This window comes from Ranitomeya variabilis, chromosome 5 (genome assembly GCF_051348905.1).
Source record: "Ranitomeya variabilis isolate aRanVar5 chromosome 5, aRanVar5.hap1, whole genome shotgun sequence".
Taxonomy (NCBI): domain Eukaryota; kingdom Metazoa; phylum Chordata; class Amphibia; order Anura; family Dendrobatidae; genus Ranitomeya; species Ranitomeya variabilis.
Genome location: NC_135236.1, coordinates 224,615,682 through 224,635,740, shown reverse-complemented (window position 1 = coordinate 224,635,740; position 20,059 = coordinate 224,615,682). Strand labels below are relative to the sequence as shown.

The following is a 20,059-nucleotide window of genomic DNA, read 5'->3' as shown; positions in this document are numbered from 1 at the left end:
AGCAATTTCTCATTTTTACAACACCATGTTTTTTTTAGGGACCACATCACCTTTGAAGTGATTTTGAGGGGTCTATATGATAGAAAATAACCAAGTGTGACACCATTCTAAAAACTGCACCCCTCAAGCTGCTCAAAACCACATTCAAGAAGTTTATTAACCCTTTACGTACTTCACAGGAACTAAAACAATGTGGAAGAAAAAAATGAACATTTAACTTTTTTTTGCAAACATTTTACTTCAGAACCATTTTTTTTAATTTTCACAAGTGTAAAAACAGAAATTTAACCACAAATTTTGTTGTGCAATTTTTCCTGAGTACGCCGATACCCCATATGTGGAGGTAAACCACTGTTTGGGCGCACCGTAGAGCTTGGAAGTGAAGGAGCACCGTTTGACTGTTTCAATGCAGAATTGGCTGGAATTGAGATCGGACGCCATGTCGCGTTTGGAGAGCCCCTAATGTGCCTAAACAGTGGAAACCCCCCACAAGTGACACCATTTTGGAAACTAGACCCCCCAAGGAACTTATCTAGATGTGTGGTGAGCACTTTGAACCCCCAAGTGCTTCACAGAAGTTTATAACGTAGAGCCGTGAAAATAAAAAATCGCATTTGTTTTCACAAAAATGATTTTTTCGCCCACAAATTCTTATTTTCACAAGGGTAACAGGAGAAATTAGACCACAAAAGTTGTTGTGCAATTTCTCCTGAGTACGTCGATACCCCATATGTGGAGGTAAACCACTGTTTGGGCGCACCGCAGAGCTTGGAAGAGAAGGAGTGTCGTTTTACTTTTTCAATGTAGAATTGGCTGGAATTGAGATCGGACGCCATGTCACGTTTGGAGAGCCGCTGATGTGCCTAAACAGTAGAGACCCCCCACATATGACACCATTTTGGAAACTAGACCCCTTAAGGAACTTATCTAGATGTGTGGTGAGCACTTTAAACCCCCAGGTGCTTCACAGAAGTTTATAACGTAGAGCCGTGAAAATAAAAAAAATCGCATTTTTTCTACAAAAATGATCTTTTTGCCTCCAAATTTTTATTTTACCAAGGGTAACAGGAGAAAATGGACCCCAGAAGCTGTTGTACAATTTGTCTTGAGTACGCCGACACCCCATATGTGGGGGTAAACCACTGTTTGGGCGCATGGCAGAGCTCGGAAGGGAAGGAGTGCCATTTTGGAATGCAGACTTTGATAGAATTGTCTGCGGGCGTTATGTTGCCTTTGCAGACCCCTAATGTACCTAAACAGTAGAAACCCCCAACAAGTGACCCCATTTTGGAAAATAGACCCCCCAAGGAACTTATCTAGATATGTGGTGAGAACTTTGAATGCCCAAGTGCTTCACAGAAGTTTATAATGCAGAGTAGTGGAAATAAAAAATATTTTTTTTCCCACAAAAAAGATTTTTTAGCCCCCAAATTTTTATTTTCACAAGGGTAACAAGAGAAATTGGACCCCAAAAGTTGTTGTCCAATTTGTCCTGAGTATGCTGGTACCCCATATGTGGGGGTAAACCACTGTTTGGGCGCACAGCAGAGCTCGGAAGGGAAGGAGCGCCATTTTGCAATGCAGACTTTGATAGAATTGTCTGCGGGCGTTATGTTGCGTTTGCAGACCCCTAATGTACCTAAACAGTAGAAACCCCCACAAGTGACCAAATTTTGGAAACTAGACCCCCTAAGGAACTTATCTAGATATGTGGTGAGAACTTTGAAAGCTCAAGTGCTTCACAGAAATTTATAATGCAGAGTAGTGAAAATAAAAAAATATATTTTTTTCCAACAAAAAAGATTTTTAGCCCCCAAGTTTTTATTTTCACAAGGGTAACAGGAGAAATTGGACCCCAAAAGTTGTTGTCCAATTTATCCCGAGTACGCTGATGCCCCATATGTGGGGGTAAACCACTGTTTGGGCGCACGGCAGAGCTCAGAAGGGAGGGAGTACCATTTGACTTTTTTAGCGCAAAATTGGCTGTCGTGTTTGGAGACCCCCTGATGTACCTAAACAGTGGAAACCCCCCAATTCTAACTCCAACCCTAACCCCAACACAGCCCTAACCCTAATCTCAACCCGATCCATAATCCTAATCACAACCCTAACGATAATCACAACCCTAACCCCAAAACAGCCCTAATCTCAACCCTAACCATAACCCTAATCAAAACCCTAAATCCAACACACCCCTAACCCTAATCCCAACCCTAATCCCAAACGTAACACTAATCCCAACCCTAATCCAAACCCTAACCCTAATCCCAACTCTAACCCTAACTTTAGCCCCAACCCTAACTTTAGCCCCAACCCTAACCATAACTTTAGCCCCCGTCGTCACAAAAAAAGTTCAATGTAACCTTTTTTTTGTACGTCGCGTCCGCCATTTCTGCGGATGCGTGGCCGTAACTCTGCCCCCTCCTCCCCAGGACATAGACTGTGCAGCGGATGCGTTGAAAAACTGCATCCGCTGCCCACGTTGTGCACAATTTTCACAACGTGCGTCGGTACATCGGGCCGACGCATTGCGACCGCCCCGTACCGACGCAAGTGTGAAAGAAGCCTTAGGCTACTTTCAGACATAGAGCATTTTTGAGCGCTATTTTGCGGGCGCTTTTCAAAAATGCGCAATGTCATTTTCGTCTGCCGGCAAAGTGAATGAGAAATTCACTTTGCCGTTCAGACACACCGCAAAAAAACGCGGCGCTTTTGTCTGCAAACACGCCGGCGTAAAAAGAATTGACATGTCAATTCTTTACGCAGCGGCGTGTCTGCGTATCCCCCTAGGGCCCCATATTACCTTCCACACACAGCGCCTTTGTCCTGGGTGTCGGCGTCTTTGTACGGAGGGGTTGACACCCAGGACCGGACGTGACGTCGGACAGGAAGAGGGAAGCCCCCGCCCCCCAGTGAAGCAGCATGGAGTCCTTCTGTGTGTGTGTGTGTGTGCGTGTGTGTGCGCGTGTGTGTGTCCCCATGCGACGCTAGTGCCACCATTGTGCTAAGTCGCCGTATGGGACTACTACTCCCATCCGGTATTAGGATGGGAGAGTTGTCCCTGTGTCCGGCGACTTAGCACAATTGTAAAGTTACACAAAACACCTACACACAATACACATACATGACACACAGTACATACAACATATAACACAGAGTATATACTCACCAACAGCACACTTGTAGGCGAAGCCCTCGATCCTCCAGGAAAAAATCCAAAAATAATAAACCAAATTCATACTCCCTGTCCGCAGAATCCATAAAACGAGTGTCCCACGCTGATCGGCTGCTCTCCGGCGATACACTGCCAGGAGCGAAGCTCCTAGCAGTGTATCGCGTACTGTTCCGGAGTTCAATGACTCCGGCGTCTCGGTTAACAGCAGTACAGCTGCGTTGAACTTTCCCACGCAGCACTGCCGTTAAGCGAGAGTGCCGGGGTCAATGACCGCCGGTAAACTCGCTCGCGCATGCGCAGTGACACACCGACAGGAACTATGGCTCCTGTCAGTGTGTTGCTGCAGCCGTGGAGAGCAGACATATCTCTGGATGTGTCTGTTCTCCATGGAAAATCTTGATACGTGGCACTTAAATATGTGGCAATTAAATACGTGACACGTGGCACTTATACGTGATACGTGTCACTTAAATACGTGGCACTGAAATACGTGATATGTGGCACTTTGATACGTGGCACGTGTCACTTAAATACGTGGCACGTGGCACTGAAATATGTGGCACGTGGCACTTTGATACGTGGCACGTGTCTCTTAAATACGTGGCACGTGGCACTGAAAGATGTGGCACGTGGCACTTTGATACGTGGCACGTGGCACTTTGATACGTGGCACGTGGCACTTTGATACGTGGCACGTGGCACTTTGATACGTGGCACGTGGCACTTTGATACGTGGCACGTGGCACTTTGATACGTGGCACGTGGCACTTTGATACGTGGCACGTGGCACTTTGATACGTGGCACGTGGCACTTTGATACGTGGCACTGAAATATGTGGCACGTGGCACTTTGATACGTGGCACGTGTCACTTAAATACGTGGCACGTGTCACTTAAATACGTGGCACGTGGCACTTTGATACGTGGCACGTGTCTCTTAGATACGTGGCACGTGGCACTGAAAGATGTGGCACGTGGCACTTTGATACGTGGCACGTGGCACTTTGATACGTGGCACGTGGCACTTTGATACGTGGCACGTGGCACTGAAATATGTGGCACGTGGCACTTTGATACGTGGCACGTGGCACTTTGATACGTGGCACTGAAATATGTGGCACGTGGCACTTTGATACGTGGCACGTGTCACTTAAATACGTGGCACGTGGCACTGAAATATGTGGGACACGTCGCACAAAAAAGTTACATGTAGTTTTTTTTGTGTCGACGGTCCGCCGAAGCACGACGCATCCGTCGCACGACGGATGCGACATGTGGCAATCCGTCGCAATGCGTCGCTAATGCAAGCCAATGGAGAAAAAACGCATCCTGCAAGCACTTTTGCAGGATGCGTTTTTTCTCCAACGACGCATTGCGACGGAAGCCAAAAAACGCTAGTGTGAAAGTAGCCTAACCCTAACCCTAGCCCTAACCCTAACCCTAAATTTAGCCCCAACCCTAACCCTAACTCTAACCCTAACTCTAACCCTAACCCTAACTCTAACCCTAACCCTAATTTTAGCCCCAACTTGTCTTCTCCTGCCGGCCGGCAGATGGCAGCAGATGGCGGGCGCACTGCGCATGCGCCCGCCATGATGAAAAAGCCGGCTGGCAGGAGAAGACAGAAGAGGACCCAGGGACCCCGGGTGAGTATGATAGGGTCCCCGAATCCCCCTATTTCTCTGTCCTCTGATGTGCGATCACATCAGAGGACAGAGAAATAACTGATCGCTTTTTTTTTTTTTTGCGGTCGCCGGTAAACTGTTAATTACCGGCGATCGCAAAGCAGGGGTCGGTGCAAATCGACCCCGATCATGTTCTTTGGGGTCTCGGCTACCCCCGGCAGCCGAGACCCCAAAGAACATCCGGGTGCCGGGCGGCGGGCGCACTGCGCGTGCGCCCGCCATTTTTTCCCGGAAAAAAGATGGCGGCGCCCATGGGGAGACACGAGGAGCACCGGGGGAGGTAGGTAAGTATTGGGGGGCTATTGGGGGCCATCGGGGACCACATTTCTCTGTCCTCCGATGTGCGATCACATCGGAGGACAGAGAAATTAAACGGCAAATCGCGTTTTTGTTTTTTTTTTGTTGCGACCGCCGGTAAACGGTTAATTACCGGCGATCGCAACTCGGGGGTCGGTAAAAACCCCCCGAATCATGTTCTCTGGGGTCTCGGCTACCCTCGGCAACCGAGACCCCAGAGAAAATCCGACTCTGGGGGGCGCTATTCACTTTTTCCACAGCGCCGTTAATTAACGGCGCTGTGGTTTAAGTACCCTTAGCGGCCGCCGTTAAAAGGCGTATCGGCGGTCGTTAAGGGGTTAATATAGAACTAGAGTACCACAAACCAAGCAGGTTTAATGGAGGAATATAACCAGGTATATTTATAAATAGCACTTACAATATAAATAAAATGTGAAAACTACCATAGTAGATGTCATGTATATCCTTATATTATATCCTATTTTCCATATCAAATGTTATATATAATAGACTAAACAGGATAACTGACCCTCCAGGTAAAAAAAGCAAGCAAAACTAACTAGGGCCCACTCCAATACAAAAGACCAATTTCCCTGGATAATCATTAGGACGGGCGGCAGGTGGAGATACCAGGCTAAATTCATCTATTAAGTAAGTTATTGCTGACTTAGGTCCCCTAACTGGTTTAAATATAACGCCCTGTTTCCTTGGTAGGGACTGTCTTTGTATGGCACTGGCCGGTTTTTTATAAATCTGTATACCAGTCCTAATGATTATCCAGGGAAATTGGTCTTTTGTATTGGAGTGGGCCCTAGTTAGTTTTGCTTGCTTTTTTTACCTGGAGGGTCAGTTATCCTGTTTAGTCTATTATATATAACATTTGATATGGAAAATAGGATATAATATAAGGATATACATGACATCTACTATGGTAGTTTTCACATTTTATTTATATTGTAAGTGCTATTTATAAATATACCTGGTTATATTCCTCCATTAAACCTGCTTGGTTTGTGGTACTCTAGTTCTATATTAAAGAATTGTCTGGTATAAATAAATATTGTCTTTGAAAAAACTCTTTACCTCATGTGATTAATTTACAATAAGGGGTTGTGGTGTTATGTTGAATATAGAGTTATATTATATTTGATCCAGTGGTGTTTAATCACTGTCCCTTTATGTGGTTAACTCTGGAACGCTTCAACGGATCCCACTGATTCTGAGAATGTGTTCTTTGTTTTTTTTTTACAGATTTTACTTTAGAATGGTGAAATTTCTTCGAAATTACTTGCATTTATTTATGGGGGAAAAAAACATAAATTTGGCAAATATTTTGAAAATTTCAGTTTTCAAACTTTTAATTTTTATGCCCCCAAATCACAGCTTTGTCGCACAATAGTTAATAAATAATGTTTCCCACATGTCTACTTTATCTCAGCACCATTTTTGTTTAAAGATATTTTTTTTATTGTTAGTATGTTGAGGGCTTAAAGTTTATCTTGTTTCCTCATTTTTCGAACAAAATTTACAAAACCAGTTTTTGTTTTTTTTAGGGACCACCTCACATTTCAAGTGACTTTGGGGACCTATATGGCAGAAAATGCCTAAAAGTGACCATGGTGAAAAAAACAAAACAAAACTGCATCCCTCAAGGTGCTAAAAACCACGTTCAAGAAGTTTAATAGTGATGACCGAATATACTCGTTTCTCGAGCGTGCTCGGGCGTCCTCCGAGTATTTTCTTAGTGCTCGGAGTTTGTTTTTCTTGCCGCAGCTGAATGATTTACATCTGATAGCCATCATAAGTACATGTGGGGATTCCTTAGCAACAAGGCAACCCCCACACGTACTTATGCTGGCTATCAGATGTAAAACATTCAGTTGCAGCAAGAAAAACTAAAACTCCGAGCACTAAAAAATACTCGGACACCCGAACGTGCTCGAGAAATCTCGAGTAACGAGTATTTCTCCTACGCCTCATTGGGGGACACAGGACCATGGGTGTTATGCTGCTGCCACTAGGAGGACACTAAGTTAACACATAAAGAATACCTCCTCCCCTGCAGTATACACCCTCCTGCTGGCTCTAAGTGAACCAGTTCTTGCTTAGTGTCTGTAGGAGGCACTTGGGTCTGTTTTCAGACCCCACCGTGTTTTATTTTCATTTTTTATTTTTATTCTATTTTTTTCTTAAAGCGAATGGGGGCGACGGACCCTTTCTAGGTTTCGATCTCCCCCGAATCATCAACAGGCAAGTACGTAGAGCGTCCCTCACGTATCCTTTCCTGCAACGTTGGATGCCAGCCCTGAGCTCACCTTACGGGCGACGGTTCCTTCGCGTTCCGATCTCCCCCCTCCATAGCCGGCGACCACATGGAGTAGCCCTCCATCTACCTCTCCTGGAGCCAGGTGCATAGCCGGACATAATATGTATGGCGTCCGTGCAGACCCCACTGCATCACCACTGATATAGCGGATGACGCAAGGCGGCAGAAGCTCTCCACCCCCTCCCTGACTATGGCGACGGTGGATTGAGCACCGGCCCACCGCATCTACCGTGAGTACACTAAGGGGGACGAGGTGCTGGGGGGTCCTGGTCCTCGGGGTATGGAAGGTCCGCACCTCTACAGGGCTAAAGCTCAGGTCCGTGGGTGGTCTGCAGCGCTGCTTTTCAATAAAGGAGCGCGGCTGAGGAATGCAACTAATAGCGGTCGCAACGCCACAACCGCAAGTTTTTAAATTTAGTCCCCAGCTTCTACCCTTCATACAGGCCGGAGTTTTTGGGCACGGCCTCCGGCAATTACCGCAGCCCATCTTTCTTGGCGCTTCTTGTTCCCTGTGAAGCGCTCGCACAGATCTCAGCGGCCATCTTGGGACACCCACAGGGCTGATGCTGCAGTGCTGCTCCAGCTTTTCCAATCACAGCCTTCAGGACCATACACTGCGGACCTCCCCTGGGGACTCAAGACACAAGACCTGGGTAAGCTGCAGGAACATAGCTTAACCCTTCTTCTGCTAGTAAGCGCTCTCCTCAAGGCTACTATGTCTCTTTCAAGGCCTCACAAAAAGTCTGGGAAAACCCAGTGTTCTTCGCTGCATGTACCTCTTGGAAGGTCTCATTACCCCGGGGTCACAATATACTGCATTGTATACAGCTTGTGAACCGGTGACTGTTCTGGACCCACCTGTTACTGATACCGAACCCAGTGAGCTCCCTTACCCGGTCTGTGGCATCCCTGGCAAAAGCGTTAGACTCCTTCCGAGACCCTCCCTCTAACCAGGGCACTCTAACGGACGACGCTTCCGATTGTCACAACCTCTCGTACTCTAGGGGTCGTACCTTGCCAAGGAGGTCTCGCTCTTCCAGGCAAAGGACTCATGCCATATCCCCAGACCATCACCGGGAATCGGGTTCTGAGAGCTCCATTTCTCGCTCCCCTTCCATTGGGGCTAGTAGAGAACCTGTTTCAGAGGACGATTCTGACACATCCCTAGATCAGGAATTTAATCACGTTCAGGAGACTCTCGACTCTTGAGTCAGTGAATAAGACCTTAAAGCTTAAGGAGGAACCTTTTCTAAAACGGATCATGCCGTGTCCTTTAAGAGGACCAAACGAGCTCATGGAGTGTTCGCCACTCATCCCGAATTTAAGGAAATCGTTGAATCTCACAGGATCCGTCCAGATAAACGATTCACAGGGCAGAAGCCCATGGAATCAAAATATCCCTTTGCCCAGGATCTAAGAAAAGATTGGTCGCAATCTCCCCCGGTAGATCCTCCGGTATCACGCCTGGCTACTAAATCTGTCTTTACCTCTTTGGAGGGTGCCTCGATTAAAAACCCAACCGATCATCAGATCGACAATATGGCGCGCTCAGCTTTTGAAGCCTCAGCAGCCGCACTCTTCCCATCCTTTGCCGCTACGTGGGTGGCTAAGGCTATGACCCACTGGGCTGAAGTTTTGTCTGCAGCGGTACTGGATACCAATCTTCCCCCCCGAGATAGCAGACCTCGCTACTCAGATAGCCAGAGCTGGAGATTTGTAGTGACCGCGTCTCTGGATGCTGCTAACTGTGCTTTGCAAGCAGCAGCAAACGCCATCACCATCCGGAGGTCTTCATGGCTCGGGGACTGGTGGATTCTGCTTCCAAAAAGTCATTGACTTCTCTTCCATATCAGAGCGGTCGCCTTTTTGGCGAAAAGCTCGACTGATTAATTTCCGACGCCTCTGGAGGGAAGAGTAAATTTTTTCCACAAGAGACCTTTTCGGCCCTTTCGGAACCAGCAGCTGCAGGCTTGGTCTCGATTTTTTCCACTACAACTCAAATTGGTCCTCAACTTCCACATCTTCCGGACCTGGCCGGGCACAACGTAGGGCTAGAGGTCCTCAGACCTCTTACAAACCCTCCCCTTCTTGGAGAGGCAGGCCTAGGCAGTCAGGATCCAGGGGGTCCAGACCGGGCAGGTCTCCCACACAATGACTCCCTGCGGTATCCGGAGGGCACCCTCAAAGTAGGCGTCCGCCTGCTTTCCTTCTGCGACGCGTGGCTCTCGGTCGTTCACGACGAATGGGTCCGCGACCTAGTGTCCTCTGGATACAAGATAGAATTCTCTCTTCCAACAAATTTTTTTCCTGTCTTCTCCTTCCAGAGCAAAGGCATCAGAGTTCTTCCAAGCTATAAGCTCTCTGAGAAAGGACGGAGTTATTATTCCGGTCCCTCAAAGCGAAAGGTTTCAAGGTTTTTATTCAAACCTCTTCATTGTTCCAAAGAAGGACGGTACAGTACGGCCCATACTGGACCTAAAACTGCTGAACTAGTTCGTCAGGGCGCAACGGTTTCGGATGGAATTGCTTCGTTATGTTATTGCCTCCATGGAGAAAGGAGAGTTCCTGGCGTCTATAGACATCCAGGACGCGTACCTCCACATTCCTATTTTACCTTCTCACCAAAGGTTTTTTCGCTTTGCAGTTCAGGAAGATGGCTTTCAATTTGTTGCTCCAGCTGCCGTGGCCATCCTTCATACCCGAGGTGTGATGGTGCTACCGTATCTAGACAATATCCTCATCAAGGGCCCCTCTTTCCGCACCTGCAAGGAGGCCGTGGACATCACAATAGATACTCTCGCCTGGGTTGGAACATAAACTTCAAAAAAATCTTCCCCAGTACCTGCTCAGCGAATTTCCTTTCTAGGAATGATACTGGACTCATCCCAGGGGTTGGCACTTCTTCCCCCGGAAAAGATCTGTCTTACAGCAGAAGCTCAGCAGCTCTCCCAATCTCACACTCTCTCTGTGTTTCTGTATGAGAGCCCTCGGCAGGATGGTAGCAGCCATAGAGGCGGTCCCATTCGCTCAGTTACACCTCCGCCCCTTACAACATGCCCTCCTGGCTGTGTGGGACAGGAACCCGTTCTCTCTCGATCGTCGTTTCCTCCTTCCCCAGCGAGTCAGTCTCTCAGGTGGTGGACCTTAAGGTACTCCCTGAATCAAGGGGAGGTTCTTTCTCCCAGTACATTGGCTAGTTGTGACACCAGATGCCAGTCTTCTAGGCAGGGGAGCGGTGTTCCACCATCACACTGCTAAGGGCAGCTGATCTCTCCAGGAAGCACGCCTGCCGATCAACATCCTGGAAATACGGGCAATCAGGTTGGCGCTCCTCCAATTTCATCCCTTCCTGGCGGGTCGTCCCATCAGGATTCAGTCCGACAATGCCACGGTCGTGGCATACATCAACCGGCAGGGGGAACACGCAGCAAGGCAGCAATGACAGAGGTAGCCACATTCTCCGTTGGGCCGAGGAAAGCCGCTTAATGATCTCAGCGGTTCACATCCCGGGAGTGGAGAATTGGGAGGCGGATTTCCTCAGCCGTCAAGGTCTCGACTCTAGGGAGTGGTCTCTCGATCCGGAGATCTTCCACCAGATCTGCTGTTGTTGGGGAACCCCGGACGTGGATCTGATGGCCTCACGGCTAAATTCCAAGGTTCCCGATTTTCATAGCTCGGTCCCACGATCCGGCAGACGCACTCGTTCACTCGTGGCAGCAGTTCTGACTTCGTACATATTTCCCCCACTTCCCTTACTACCGAGAGTCATCAAGAAGATCAGAGCGGAGGGGATACCAGTAATCCTGATTGCGCCAGACTGGCTGCGCAGGGCCTGGTGCGCCGAACTAGTTCAACTAGTTGCCGATGTCCCCTGTTGATTACCGAATCGCGCAGACCTGTTGTCCCAGGGCCCCATTTACCACCAGAACTCTGAGGCCCTGTGTTTGACTGCATGGCCGTTGAGTCCTGGGTGCTAACACAGGCAGGCTTCTCTCAGTAAGTCATTTCTACTATGATCAGCGCTAGAAAGCCTACATCTATGCGTATTTATCATCGCATTTGGAAGACTGTCTTCTCATGGTGCAAAGACCGGGGACGCTCTCCTCTAGAATTTTCCATTCCTTCCATCCTCGAATTTCTTCAATCGGGTTTGGACTTGGGTCTCGCCCTTAGTTCTCTCAAGGCGCAGATTTCAGCCTTGTCAGTCCTGTTCCAACGCAGATTTGCCAACAGATTACAGGTAAAGACGTTCATTCAGGGAGTCTCCCATGTGGTGCCGCCCTATAAGATGCTGTTGGAACCATGGACCTTAATTTGGTCCTCGAAGTCTTGCAGGAGGCCCCTTTATGAACCTCTGCCGGAGGTTTCCCTTTCATTTCTGTCATGGAAAGTTGCTTTTTTGGTTGCAGTTACGTCCTTCCGAAGAGTCTCAGAACTGGCGGCTTTGTCTTGTCAAGTTCCTTTTCTCATTTTTCATCAAGATAAGGTGGTTCTGAGAATATCCCCGTCTTTTCTACCGAGAGTTGTCTCATCTTTCCACCTCAATGAGGAAACTGTCTTGCCTTCACTTTGCCTGGCACCAGTACATCGCACCGAGAAGGCTCTTCACAAACTGGATTTAGTGAGAGCTCTTAGGAGATACGTCTCGAGGACGGCATCTTTCCGCAGGTCAGATGCCCTGTTTTGCTCCCGGAAGGGCCGGGGAAAGGTCTAGCCGCTTCCAAGGCAACGATAGCCAAGTGGATTCGTTCAGCTATCCATGAGTTGTACCGAGTTAGAGGTCACCCCGTCCCCGCAGGGATTAAGGCTCATTCTACTCGGTCAGTGGGTGCATCTTGGGCCATCCGGCACCAGGCATCGGCAGCACTTGGTCTAGCCTGCATACGTTTACAAAACATTACCATGTCCATTCTCAGGCCTCGGCAGATGCGTCTGTCGGCAGACGAATTTTGCAGGCGGCAGTGCCTCATCTGTAACTTGTTGGTACAAGGAGCAACTCCAGTTGGTTGTTCCCCACCCAGGGACTGCTTTAGGATGTCCCATGGTCCTGTGTCCCCCAATGAGGCATAGGAGAAATAAGGATTTTTGTGTACTCACCGTAAAATCCTTTTCTCCGAGCCAATCATTGGGGGGACACAGCACCCACCCTGTTAGCCTATGGCTTTGGTTTTCTGTGTTAACTTGGTTTTGACACAGTTCATCCTTGTTAAATGTTAAGCTCCTACTGCTTTGTTACCAAACTGGTTCACTTAGAGCCAGCAGGAGGGTGTATACTGCAGGGGAGGAGCTGTTCTTTGTGTTAAAGGTACCGTTACACTAAACGACTTACCAACGATCACGACCAGCGATACGACCTGGCCGTGATCGTTGGTAAGTCGTTGTGTGGTCGCTGGGGAGCTGTCACACAGACAGCTCTCTCCAGCGACCAACGATCAGGTGAACGACTTTGGCATCGTTGAAACTCTTCAACGATGCCGAAGTCCCCCTGTAGCACCAGGGTAAACATCGGGTTACTAAGTGCAGGGCCGCGCTTAGTAACCCGATATTAACCCTGGTTACCATTGTAAAAGAAAAAAAAAAAACACTACATACTCACATTCTGATGTCTGTCACGTTCCCCGCCGGCATCCACAGGGTTAAAACTGCTTTCGGCAAGAGCGTTGCTAATGCACGCGCTGCTGCCGAGAGCTTCCCTGCACTGAATGTGTCAGCGGCGCCGGCAGTAACAGCGGTGACGTCACCGCTGTGCTCTGCTTTACGGCCGGCGCTGACACATTCGGTGCAGGGAAGCTCTCGGCAGCAGCACGTGCATATTAGCAGCGCTCCTGCCGAAAGCAGTTTTAACCCTGTGGACGCCGGGGGACGTGACAGACATCAGAATGTGAGTATGTACGTTTTTTTTTTTTTTCACTTTTACAATGGTAACCAGGGTAAATATCGGGTTACTAAGCGCGGCCCTGCACTTAGTAACCCGATGTTTACCCTGGTTACAAGTGAAGACATCGCTGGATCGGCGTCACACATGCCGATCCAGCGATGACAGCGGGTCATCGGCGACGAAATAAAGTTCTGGACTTCTAGCTCCGACCAGCGATATCACAGCGGGATCCAGATCGCTGCTGCGTGTCAAACACGAGATCGCTATCCAGGACGCTGCAACGTCACGGATCGTTGTCGTTCTCGTTGTAAAGTTGCGGAGTGTGAAGGTACCTTAACTTAGTGTCGTTCTAGTGGCAGCAGCATAACACCCATGGTCCTGTGTTCCCCAATGATTGGCTCGGAGAAAAGGATTTTACGGTGAGTACACAAAAATCCCTATTTTCGCTCATCGCTATTTATTAACCCTTCAGGTGCTTCACATGAACTGAAGCAATGTGGAAGGAAAAAATGAACATTTTAACTTTTTTTTTTTTACTAAATATTACTCCAAAAGCAATTTTTTTTTAATTTTCTCAAGGGAGGGGGTATCAGGAGAAAATGAACCACAATATTTGTTGTGCAATTTCTCCTGAGTGCGCTCGTACCCAGTGTGGAGGAAGACCACTCTTTTAGCTGCAGCGCTTGGAAGGGAAGGAGCACCATTTGATAATTTGAACCTAAAATTGGCTAGAATCGAGACCGAAGGCCATGTCGCGTTTTGGATATTCTCTGATGTGCCTAAACAGTGGAAACCCCCCACAAGTGACCCTATTTTGGAAACTAGACCCGTCAAGAGACTTTTCTAGATGTTTGATGAGCACCTTGAACACCCAGGTGCTAAACATAAGTTTATAACGTAGAGCTGTTAAAATTAAAAATTACATTTTCACACAAATGGTCACCAGAATTTCTCACAATTTCTACTGAATATAGAATTACCCCATACGTGGCTGTACAGCACTTCTTAGCCATACGTAGAGTCTCGGCAGGGATGGAGCGCTATTAGAGCGCAGATTTTTCTAGAATAGTTTGCAGACTCCATATCCAGAGCCCCTAAGTGCTAGAGAGCATTATCTTTTCCTCAAGTGACCCCATTATGGAAATTATACCCCTGCCAAATGTGAGCGCTAAAGGTGGTTTATGCACACTGGGGCTCAGATTTAGATTTGAGCGTGCAGAATTCGCTGAATTTCTTTTGGGGGCAAGGGGCCATTTTGCTTTTCCAGAGCTTTTGTACTACCAGTAACATGGAAGCCCCCTAAATTTCTGTTAACAGATGACGGACCTGAGTGGGGACTTGCTTTTTTTAGTGGATTGAGTGGAAGCTTTTATTGGAAACATTTTGCATAACGTTTGGAAACACATTTATACAGCGCTCTATGCAGAGAACTTACTTTGGGGTTTCCATCTAAATCTCCCAAGTGACGTGACAGATGAAACCCCCGAGGGATTCAATCATTGAGGCAGCAGAGTTACTCTGGACTCCGTCTGGCCTCTGTTCAGCATTGTCCTTTCAGAGGTGCACAAACTATGGTGGAACACATTTTTATGCATGCCTAAAAAGAGGGACACAGCTGAATCGCAGGTTCTATGGCGTCTACAGTGCCTCCATCTGCCTCATTATAGGGAATCCTATGCAGTCGGTTGTCTGAATCGCATATTTCAGCGATTTACACGGAAACCACGGTGTGAGTGCACGGTAAACTCGCAAATTTCGTGAGACAGAACTAACAAATCCACAGCAGGTGAAGATGTTTTATTTTTTTCCATTCATTGTGTAGTATAAGTGATTAGATGACTTTACTCTTTGGGTCTGTGCGATACCAGACTTATATCGGGTTTCTATGATTGGCTGCTGTCACTCACTTAAAAAAAACAAATGCTTTTTATTGGAAGAAGTTTATGCATCACCATATTTTAAGCTACAATTTTTTACAAATTTCCATTGATAGTTATGTGAGGGTTTATTTTTTGCGTGACAAGTTGACAAAAACATTTTCAGTCACAATGTTTTTGGATTACTTTCTATTCTGATTTTTGTGGAGGACAAACACCAGCAATTTAGTTGTGTGTTTAAAATTGATAAGGCCAGTTTCACATTTGTGGTTGTGTCCGCAGCGTTTGTTGCATACATCCGCATGCGTCTTGATTTCCTATCTTTAACATTGTAGACGCAGGTGCATGCGTTCGCCCGCACTTGCTTACTCATGCTTACGCATGCTCATAAACAGTGCCAACGCATGCAAAAACGCGTGCAAACGTTGCGGGTTTTTTTTCTCTATCCGTCATGCATAAGTTGATGCGGATAAAAAACGCAGCGTTATCATGCTTTTGCCATGCGGATGTGTACGAAACGCTGCTGAAGCAACCGCAAATGTGAACCTAGCATAAGGCAACTTTATTCTTTGTGTCGGCATGATTACAGCGATGCCCCATTTAAATAGTTTTTTATGTTTTGGTGCTTTCAATAAATACTTCTAGAGAAAAAATATTTTTCATCACTTTATTCTGAAAGCTATAACTTTTTTTTTTTTTGTCCGTTGATGGAGCTGTATGGCGGCTGTTTTTTTGTGGGACCAGATGACATTTTCAGGGATATTCCTTTTATTTACATTCGTCTTTTTGATCGTGTTTTATTCTACTTTTTGTTCGGTGATTTGATGATGAAGCATTTTTTTTTGCTTTGTGTGTTTGAGCATCGAGCGCCCCAAGGTGGTTACTTCTTGGCCTGACATAGCCCGTCCTGGTGCCGGAACTGTCACCCTGCCAGGACGGGCTATGCCCGTCATTGGATGTTAAGGGGTTAAACATTGAATCTCTTCTAATTATCTAGTTGTGTGGAAAACAAATATTTACAATTTTCATGTAAGATATTTTGAAGACTGATTCAGTTTACTTAATTTGCATTTTAGATGAGACCAAGAGAGAGATTTATCCCAAATAAGCCAAAATTCCATGAATTCCGGGATAAAAAGGATATTGTGTCATTTGACAAAATGAAAGCCCAGAAACTAAGAGAAAACGTTGAACGTCTGGAGAGATTACAGCGATATCACAGGGCAGTGGAGCTGCGGAGGTAACGTGTATATACACAACTAACCATTTGTTTTCAGTTTGGAACACTGATCGCAGTGACTCAGATATTTTTCGTTGTAATGACCAAACACATTTTTGTGATTTGAAGGTCCAGTTTTTACACTATATGAACATGGCCATGTTGTGTTTGAAACTGAACTCGTTATCCCTAGAACAAAGGTTACATAAACACAGTTCATGTGACAGTGAGGCCTCAAGTGTCTTAATTCTATATTTAATAAATTTAATTTGCTCTATTCTAGCCCAATTATTTTATTATGTTTACTAATTGTTTGTAAAATGTATAGCAATGGGTAAATCCGTTTTTTATATATGCAATTTAGGCGCAGAGAAATGGCTGAGAGGGAGCGCCGTGACAGAGAGAGGGATCGCATAATGCGTGAACGTGAAGAACTTGACCGCTTGCAAAGAGAGCGAGAAAGATTAGAAATAGAAAGGCAGAAGTTGGAGCGGGAAAGAATGGAGCGAGAACGTCTCGAGAAAGAGCGTATTCGTATTGAGCAGGTGAGCATTTGATTCTGCCTAGTCTGTTACACATGCGCTCCAGTGTAAAACGTAAGTGTGTAGAGTCATTTTTAACTTTAATTCATGTGGAGAGGGTTTACATACAATATAACACATTTATAAATTACAGTAAACTAACTTGTAGTGTCAGACTGATATAGAGGAGGAGAGGTCCCTGCCCTCACGGATTTACAATCTACTTGGCATTTAGAAAGTAGTCATTAGGTCAGGGGTTGGAGCAGCTCTGGTGGTACTGAGTTGCCAGTAAGGTTGTTGCAGGGTGTAGGCTTTCTTAAAGAGATTTTCTCCCACGTTTGGATCCTTTAGATGCAACCTGAAGACTAATCAGATTGAGGCATCAAATTCTGGAGGATGGGTGGATGCTAAGGGAAAAATCGGTGTTAGGTGAGAAGAGGTTTTGCGAATTGACTTTTACGTATGTGGCATAAAATGAGGGAGACAGAATATGGATGGCCTTGTAAGTCATTGTTAGAATTTTAAACTGGATTCGCTGGCGAATTAAAAGCTAGTGAATGGATTGGCAGAAGTAGCGATGGGTGGCTTAATCAGGCAGCATAGTTAAGGTTAGACTGTAGAGGTTGTTTATCATCCACTTTTGCCCTCAGTGCAGTGTCTGTGATTGAGGATTTGCCTAGAGATGTCTAATTTCCTGCTATTAGAGGCAGTCTTGTATATACCCAAGACCGTGCATTGGCCTCCCAGACGGCCATACATAAGTCATTTCTGTTTTGGCGAATATAGAGAGCTAAATATTCAGCAGGCATAATCTACTAAAAATGTATAACCACATAGAGAATATATTAAATATAGTGTGAATAAATATTACGTAACCTCTATTAAAGGGAATCTGCTAGAAGAATAAACCCTCTAAAGCTGTCTAAATTGGCCTGAGGGTCATAAGGTATCGTTTTATTCATTTTTCTGACAAAACCAGATTGCACGGTCAAAATTTTTTTTTAAAGTTTCGGGGACCTTATGGCACTCAACTTAGATGAAGTATGTGCAATGTTTTTGTCCAGTGTCGTGTAGCGTGGCACTCGCCATCGATTAAAAAATACTTTTGTTTAATCACCGTTAAAAAAACATTGGTAGTGGACTTCTGGGAATGTGTGATTGATGGTCTTCATGTGTAGAAATGCTTCTACGGGACTCTCTATTTTACTATCTATATTGTGACCCGTAGAATCGTTTGTACACCGGAAACTGCCATTGTCCACAAGCATCCCACTAGCAATGTTTTTTGATAATTGAATAAGTGTTTTTACAAATGACTGACACTTTTCTGTATTAAACTAATTAAATGGTATTTTGTGAGAGCATAATGGCATTTCCACATAACAATTCTGTCAGCTCAGCTAATCTGCTCCCCCACTTCCACACTGGCTGCTTGTGAGATGAAACTTGGAAGCACTGAGAGGACAACTGCAGCTGCAAATGTGTTTGTAATGAGAGAAAGCTCAGCACTGTTGTACTGTTATATAATTGCATATCTCTGCCGTGACATCCGGAGAGCAGACTGTCTGTCATTACATGTCTCACACTGGTAATGGCCCCTTTAATTTAAACTAATCTCTGGAGGCAGATTCTTTTGAGATCTGTGTCCCGCCCATATATCTTAACAGCTTATTTCTTTCTCGCTTCATTGGGGGACACTGGTAACCATGGGTGTATGCTGCTGTAGCTAGGAGGCTGACACTATGCAAATAAAGAAGTAGTTGCTCCTCCCCGGCAGTATACACCCTCCGACAGGCACCAGGCAACTCAGTTTTTGCTTAGTGTCTGTAGGAGGTGGACCTGGATCTAACCCCAGATCTGTATTTCTTTTACAGGCATTTGTGTGTTATTAATCATTTCCAGGTCGTCCCTCATGACCGCACCACAAGGAGGTTGCTCTTCATATCCTTGATAGGGACAGGAACACAGAAGAGGTTAAATAGCCCCTCCCCACCTCCACCCTTCAGTGTTTTTCCTGTCCCTATCAGGGACAGACGGAGGAGAGAGTTCTCCAGAAGATTGGATTTTTACCTGATTGAAGTCAGGTCTTGGTGGAGCAGGAGCTCCTGAGTGCGGTCCCATCCTCCTGGAGGGGGCTCTGGCCTCGAGAGTCTGGCAGTGAAGACTCCCCAGAGTTGCTGGATCCCGACGGAGGTACTCCGCAACTAGGTTGAGCTGTGTGGCTCCCATGGCCTGCCTTATTCCCTCACAAAGGGGCTCTGAGACAGCGGCTGCGGTGTCCGACGCTCCCTCGGGCTCCATGTGCGGTCGGTGCTGGCGTCGTTCCCCTGACTTCCGGTCCGGCGCCCGGTCAGAGGTGACGACTTCCAGGGGCGTGGCCGGATTCCCGGGGTCGGCGGCGCTGAAGCATTTCCGGGAAGCTGCGTGGGAAGGCGGAACAGGATGGCGACCGGATTATGTGCCAGAATCTAGGTCCCAGGCTGGTTGGCGTGCGTTCCGGATGACGCATGCGCAGTACAGCTGGGGACCTGGAATCACCGTGGAGGCCGGCAGCTGAGCTCGGAAGGAGGACGAATCAGATGTCTTGAAGCTGGGTAAGACTGACTACTTAATGACGGACAACTGACAGCACACTTGACTCAGTAAGATGGAAGGTGCTAGTCGTCCAGACGTCCAATCCTTAGAGCTACCCACGGACCATGTGAGTAGTACGTGGTATGGGAGACATTACAGTACTCTAGATCCGTAGCTACAGGGATCTCCTTTACATTTACAGGATAAGGACATTCCCGAGAGGCCATCTGTTAAGAAAAGGACTATCAGATGTCCGCTGTGCACCACCAAGCTCCCAGATGGCTATAAAAAGAAGTTATGCGAAAAATGCATCACTGAACTTCTAAAGGACGAACAGGCTTCGTTATTAGATAATATCAAAAGCATGATTAGAGATGAAGTCCAAGCTACAGTGTCTACGATGGTGCCACCCCAGTCTCCACGGCCTAAAAGGCCTAGATGGGATATGGACTTAAGTTCTGAGGAAGGAGAGGTCTCAGGGTACTCCGATCCAGGCTCAGATTAAGA

The 20,059-nt window shown here is 46.7% G+C and overlaps 1 protein-coding gene across 15 annotated transcripts in view; it reads left to right on the top strand.

Moving 5' to 3' along the window:
* The window catches only part of SLTM (SAFB like transcription modulator), a 133,188-nt gene that overhangs the window by 96,995 nt on the left and 16,134 nt on the right, over window positions 1-20,059 (top strand). For all 15 annotated transcript variants that reach the window (XM_077263843.1, XM_077263846.1, XM_077263836.1 and 12 more), the window contains 2 exons: window positions 16,315-16,478; window positions 16,822-17,002. In XM_077263843.1, coding sequence (XP_077119958.1) covers window positions 16,315-16,478; window positions 16,822-17,002 — 345 coding nt within the window. The remainder of the gene's footprint in view (window positions 1-16,314; window positions 16,479-16,821; window positions 17,003-20,059) is intronic.